Consider the following 7,179-nt stretch of genomic DNA (forward strand, 5'->3'; position numbering starts at 1 on the left):
TGAGTTTGAGGCCAGCCTGGACTACAAACTGAGTGCAGGATAGCCAAGGCTGTACAGAGAAACGCTGTCTCAGGAAAAAATGAGCAATTTTGAATATAAATATAATAGTTTAATAAAGTGGCACTTTACCATAATTAACGCTTTGAAACCAGATTGGTCTTTATTTCTGACATATGTTAAGTGCGCATTGAGGGTTGTAAGTCCTGTGCAACAATAAATGACAAATGGGCTGAAACTCCTGCTAGTACTGAGTGAAAATGGACTACTAACTCCTCTCCTCCTTATATGTCAGTGTTTCAAAGAACAATATGGGCCTCTACAGTGTTTCAAACTTGAAAAGTGGGCTAAGCTAAGTAAAGCAGCAGTGAACAATACTATTCTCTTTGCTATCTTTGGAATTAGAACTGCTGTTTTGAAATGGGTAGCTATAAGCATTTTAACAGATAATTTATTTAAATTAGACTTGTTTTAGTTAGACACATCAACATATTATTAAGCATATGTTAACTTGGCAAAGACTTTTATTAGTTAAGTATCATGGAAGATCAAAACTGGAACGAACCATTCATTAGGCTGGGGGAACTTGAGAAAGAGCTTCCAGAAGCAAACCCTCTACCCATTTACCCCAACGTACTGAACATGGGTGTATATAAAGGGTGGCATGAAAAATCTGTGCTTGTGATGTTGAAAAGAAGTCTCCATGCACAAACACACCCTGTTTTCCCTCCTGGCATCTCCCTCTTTCAGAGGCATCAAGGATGGCACTTTTGTTTTCTGAGCCTCACCTTCATTTCCCAGACAACTTGGCCTCACCCAACATTCACCAGGGGGTCAGAGGGCATACACTGTGATGTCAAAGCCCATGGTAGCCACCATTGGCTATGGCAAAACTAGCTGACCAATGACAGCTTATGGGTGTGGCTTCCATTGTTCAAGGAGGCTATATAAGCCAGATAGTTGGCCTTCTAAGCTAGACCCTTGTGAGGCTTCACAAGGGGAAATGTAAGAAGTTACAGAAGGACGCTACAGAGATGGACCAATCGACTTCACATACCAACCTAACTAAGTGCCAGATTTCTCTAAAGCCGAGAACTCGTGCTTCTGGCAAGACCCGTCGTGAGTCCACCTCCAGAGGCAGTGAAAACGTAAGTTAACGTAACCTAAGCAAGCTTTCTCTTTTCTCCATCAACGTCCCCTCCCCTGGAAAACCTACGTTTGCCTGACCTAGTTTAAACTTCCTACGCAGAGGGACTACTTCAGGCATGCACACTGGCCACCGAACTTAGATTGCGTTCCCCTGGCAAGACGGCCATGCCAGGCTACAGAGGAAGAGGTTATAACTAATACAGATGATGAGTCTTGATAGGCTGAGGTCAGATATTAGGGGAAGAGGCCTCCCCTGTGTGGGTACTAAGGGAGGGAAGGAGAGGGGATGAGGGAGGGAGGGGGATTGGGAGGGAATGAGGGAGGGGGCTACAATCAGGATGGGAAGAATTTAAACTGGAGAACAAGCAGGGAACTTATATTGCAAATCCCACCATATGGGACCAGCTCTGAGACTGGCTGAAACGTGAATGTCTAGGCATAGACAATGATTCTTGTTGACTAAAGGACCCCTACGAATTACTCTTAGATGCTGTTCTTCATTTGGCATGAATGGAGATTTATAGATGTCTTCTTTTCCTGCTCATACAAAGAGCGGAAATCCAGGCTTAATTGTTCCATGCATCATGCACACCTTTTATACACTTATAATTTTAGGACTGTATGATTTTTTTGTGAGAAATTACATGCTTTCAGAACAAAACAACCAGACCTGGACATTGGATCAGACCTGGCTGGATGCATTCCTCGCAGCATACTGGACATTGACATCCTGTTTGGAGAAAGTGGTTGAAAAGGAAGAAGGGGGGTATAAAAATGTACAAGGAAGTAGAACAAAAAGTAGATGAGTGAATCTACTCCTCAACTTAATGCCTCAGTTGTCACTCACAAGATATTTTTTAATTCACTGATATAGAATTTTGTACATAGGTGAAAAATAAGTTCTAGATACAGTGGTATAGAATTCAAATGTAAGATTACTCTTCATACACATTTTGTATATACATATACATACATACATACATACATACATATGTACCTTCCTACTCAGCCCACAGCCCTAGAAGGCCTTGCTTCATAGCAGATCTCTAGTATCCAATGTCTCACTGTGCTGTTTGTTCCTCCAGGCTCTAGAGGCCCCTAAAAGTATAAAAGAGACCTTGGAAGAGGTCCCAAAGATAAAGATCTCGAGGAGAAACACCATTCCTTTGTGCAAACATGAGAAAGAAGGAGGAGCAACACCATCCCCTGGAAAAAAGAAGCTGAAGAAAAAGAAAAAACAACGAGAGGAACGACAAAAAGAGTGGCAGGAAAAGCTGAAATTGCTGTGGCAGCAGTATACTCAGCTACAGAATGAGATAAATATATTACGGAACCAACACAATCAGGTGAAGTATGGCATGAAGACACAAAGAAGGTCCAAGAACCAGCTGCAAGTGGAGGCAAATACACCATGCAATCAAGACAAGCTACGCCATTATAAGATGACTACTCTGTGCAATCCAGATAAGCAAGTGAGAAAGGAGGTGATCACAGACTCCGATCAAATCAAAGAGGAGATCATACAATTCAATCAAGACATGCAAACCAAAGAACAGGAGGTTGCACAATTCGATCAAGACATGCAAACCAAAGAAGAGGAGGTCGCACAATTCGATCAAGACATGCAAACCAAAGAACAGGAGGTTGCACAATTCGATCAAGACATGCAAGGAAGAGAGGAAGTGATCACTTACTTTGATCAGGAGGTCGCACAATTCGATCAAGACATGCAAAGAAGAGAGGAAGTGATCACTCACTTTGATCAGGAGGTCGCACAATTCGATCAAGACATGCAAGGAAGAGAGGAAGTGATCACTCACTTTGATCAGGAGGTCGCACAATTCGATCAAGACATGCAAAGAAGAGAGGAAGTGATCACTCACTTTGATCAGGAGGTCGCACAATTCGATCAAGACATGCAAAGAAGAGAGGAAGTGATCACTTACTTTGATCAGGAGGTCGCACAATTCGATCAAGACGTGCAAACCAAAGAACAGGAGGTGGCACAATTCGATCAAGACGTGCAAACCAAAGAGCATGAGGTCACACAATTCGATCAAGACATGAGAAGAAGAGAAGAAGTGATCACTTACTGTGATCAAGACATGCAAGTGAAAAAGGACGTGGTCACACAATTTGATCAAGACAGGCAAGCCCAACAGGAAGTAACCATACACTTCGATCAAGGTAAGCAAATAATAGAGGACGTGATCACACACTTTGATGAAGGCAAGCCAGTGAAAAAGGAAGAGGTTACACACTCTGATCAGGACAAGAAGGACACCTTCTGTTATCAAAACAGGCCAGTAGAACAAGAGAGGATGGCATGCTCCTGTCAAGAAAGGCCAGTACAAGTGGTGATATGCATACCCTGCTGTCAGCACCAGCACCCGTATTACAATATAAACACACCGCCAGTACAGCATCCAGTGGCAGGAGGACATGCACATCCAGCTAACCCAGGGACATGAAGCCAAAGCTGGCTCAACCACCTTCACTCCTGACATCAATCAATGGGCCGTAGTCCCACAACGCAGCCAGAGACCTCAGGCATATCTGTCGAGTCATCAAATTGCTTTGAAGTGCCCTGTTACTACGCATTGAATAGTTCAATGATGTCCAGTGAGAATTGCAAAATAAATTTATTATAACTTGAAAAGCTTTGCATCCTGGTGAGTCTCTGATGGTATAACTGGGAGGACAGAAGGGAGGATGGTGACCTGTGGAGAGAAAGCGGGAGAGATTGGTTCCTGCATAGTTGTTGTCAGACATGCTTTGCAAGGACTTTGGTTCGGGTGGTGGATTGTCTCATGTGGGAAGTGTGTTTTGTGAGTGTCTGTACCCTACATGCAAAAAGAAAACACATCACCTGTAGGATGACTATCTCCTTGTGGCTTTTGCTAGTCTCTCATGACTTAAGGAGAGGTCCTTAGAAGGAACAAGGACATCATCCTGTAGGACGCTACCAGTAGAACCCCAGGTAAAATATTGATGACTGGAAGATGAGGAAGGCAAACCAAGAGTGTAGCCTGGCAAACAGAGACACTTCTTGACTTGGGTAATGTACAGACATACACACCTTTTCATAATACACCTGCCACCTTAGGACGCTCACCTGCGAGTCCTATGCACACACACTAAACACACACACACACAATAAACTGTTTTCAATCTAGAAACTTTCACTGGTATGAATCAGAACACAACACTCCACTTCAAACAATGGAATAATGTTCTCTCTTTAGAGACAAACAAAAATACTTTCTACTGAACTGCCTTGCAGAATAAACACATGAGGCTATAGAACCAAGGGGATCGATCTGGCACAGACTGGCTCCATGTTTGGTAAGACAAACTTTGTTCTCTGAGTAAAGTTTTGGGAAGAATCCCCTGTCTACTGTCTTATATCTCTATGCACAGTTTCAAGTGAAGATAATTAAGGTCAGATGCATTATAGAAAGATGTAGGCTCAATTTTCTTAACAAATATATTTTATTAAGAACTTATTAGCTGAGAGCACCTCACTTACAACCCGACTAACCTAAACAATAGGAAAAGAAGATTAAAGAATACAATAATGAAACCGTAAGGATATCAGTTCAGAGGAACAATTCTGGCATAGTCGGCAAGATTTCTTCTGCTGGAACCTGGAGCAACCAGAACCCAAAACCTCAGCCTGAGCCCTGAGCCCCGAAACCTTCCCTCGAGCGGTTCTCTCTAGGAGCTTCTCAAAATAGAGCAATGAACAGCCAAAACTACCCCATGTCTCCAAAGGCCCGGCTGCTTGTTTTTGGCTCACATGTATGTATACCTCCTCTCAGAATTTGTTTAAGAATGTTTTTCAGCTGGTTAATAACCAATCTCCCCCACACAGTGGTTCAACTTCTAAGGGGACAAACATCACCTGTTCCCTCACAGGTCTTTTCTCATGCCCCACTTGTGATCTAAAAGAAAAGCATGTTTATCTCTCCTTCAGAAAAGCACATAGGAAGTATGCAAAAGCTTACATAATTCGAGTCTGTCAGTCAAATCTGAGAACAACTCATGCCATACTCCTTAGCTACCAAACATTTCCTTGAGCCCTGTGAAACATATACCAAAGCAATAATCAGGACCCCTGAGCACTGTAATAATTGTGGCCTATTGTTTCTTGTCTTTACTTTTTTTTTCTTTTGCTGTACACATAGTATTCTTGCTTTTTTTTTTTTCAATCTTGGTGCCACCCTTTTAAAAACATTAATTTTGTTACACATGTATAGAACAAACTACATACAGCAGGGGGAACCATGTGACAATCATGAGCACCATGAGTTCTATAAATGTTACATTCATAGTGGTTTGGCTATTTGTATTTGTTCAGCTTGAAGTAAATATCTTGAATGAAATTCAATAGCTATCTTATCTCAATTCTAATAACTTAAATTCTTTATCTTGACCTAAAATGATCTCATCCCCTAACCAACTAAGCTTGATTGTAAAAGTATACTGTCTGGTTTTCAATGCCCCTCAGAGATTTGAGAAGGAAAACTCTTAAATTCCTGAGTGAACCATCAGTGCGAGTTAGCAGCTTCCAAAATGAATAATTTGACCTAAATGGTTTACTGCCTGAACAATCACCCAACACTCTCTATAATGTTGGAGTGTCATCTTTGGCTTTCAGGCCCAATATCTCTACCAGACTTATTCACAGGGCAGGAGCTACTGAGGACTTGCTTACCCTGTCTTGGGAGAGTGCGGCCATCGACTCTGCCTGCATCTAACCTGCCCATTTTTAGGCAGAATTCTGTTTGTGGCTGGAACGAGGACATTTTGTCCAGTGGCTGGTCTGCCACATTGGAAACCATCTCCATAAGGAGGCTCTTGGATGCTCATCATCTTCTTTGAGGTCAGCTGGGTATGGTCAGGAGTTTACGTGTCTTGTCAAAGACATTTAGGATTATAAAAACAACTTTAAATGCCATACTCTGTGTGTCTCTGAGGCTTTTGAAGACCTTATTCAACTATTTTTATATTCTTGTGCAAAAATCTAACAAATATTTGACATGTCCCTGTTTTGTATCAATATACTAAATTCTATATCAATGATTTAGACATAACCTTCATTATGAGTAACAATTAAGGCCTTGAGTTAAGGAGTAGGCTCAATCATCTAGCTTTTCTTCTATCCTCCCTCTATGTTCCTATATCTCCCTTTCTTTCTTTTCAGCTCTGATCTCCTTGCCTACTTATGCAAGATAAAAGAAAAGAGAGACGCAGTTTCACTTAGTTTTTTTTTCTCTGCATAAGACCCATAATGACTTATGACCACCTCTCGATGTGAATAAGCATTTGTAGACCAAGAGAGAAAACAGAAACCTATACAACCCACCCACCTCCTGCCCCCTTAGAGGGAATGGGGTGTCGTTCTCCTGGAATGGGCCCAAAAATTTGGACAAAATGGTTAAGCAAGCCAGGGGCTGAATTTCTGGTCCAGTTTCTAAATATTGAGAGATTCCAGGCTTAGTAGGAGATTGAAATGGTGGTCCAAATTGGATCAGAAGTTTTCTACAATGTTGTCCAGGAATCTGTCCAGATCTGATGGGTAACAGCAATAAAATCATCCAGGGATGGAGCTAAGAGGATGTGGAATGTCAGCGTCCATCATGCTGAGAGGAATGATTCCTGTCAGGTCTGATCCAGCATCAGTGTCCGGTTATTTTGTTCTGAAAACATAATTTCTCACAAGCGTTATACAGTTCTAACATAATAGTATGAGGTGTGCCAGATGCACAGAACAATTAAAGCTAGTTTTGTGCTCATTGTATGAGTCAATGTAAGGCGTCTGCAAATCTTCCTTCATGCCTTACTAATAGTGGCCTCTAATACTAAGTCACAGAGAATCTGTGGCCAACATGAGGCCTCTCTATACCCTTAAATTCTTATCTCTGCCAGTGTCAGAGCTGTTCCCATGTAGTGGGATTAGGAATATAAGTTACCTCCTTGTTCTGCAGTTTGAGTTCTTTATATCCCAATTGTAGCCCCCTCTCTCATTCC

The 7,179-nt window shown here is 41.9% G+C and overlaps 1 protein-coding gene across 1 annotated transcript; it reads left to right on the top strand.

Moving 5' to 3' along the window:
• Positions 1-990: 990 nt before the first annotated feature.
• LOC311601545 (uncharacterized protein) lies at positions 991-3,739 on the top strand. Its single transcript, XM_084789037.1, has 2 exons — positions 991-1,145; positions 2,232-3,739. The coding sequence occupies exons 1-2, from the start codon at positions 1,032-1,034 to the stop codon at positions 3,615-3,617; spliced, it is 1,500 nt and encodes a 499-aa protein (XP_084645163.1). The 5' UTR covers positions 991-1,031; the 3' UTR covers positions 3,618-3,739.
• The last annotated feature ends 3,440 nt before the right edge of the window (positions 3,740-7,179 follow it).

This window comes from Acomys minous (assembly GCF_964271855.1).
Source record: "Acomys minous genome assembly, chromosome: 7".
NCBI classification, from domain to species: domain Eukaryota; kingdom Metazoa; phylum Chordata; class Mammalia; order Rodentia; family Muridae; genus Acomys; species Acomys minous.

Bases quoted from the DNA above. Each gene is read 5' to 3' on its own strand.
- LOC311601545 (XM_084789037.1), top strand. From the start codon at position 1,032: ATGGACCAATCGACTTCACATACCAACCTAACTAAGTGCCAGATTTCT. The intron at 1,146-2,231 runs GTAAGTTAACGT...TTGTTCCTCCAG, and splicing joins CCTCCAGAGGCAGTGAAAAC to GCTCTAGAGGCCCCTAAAAG.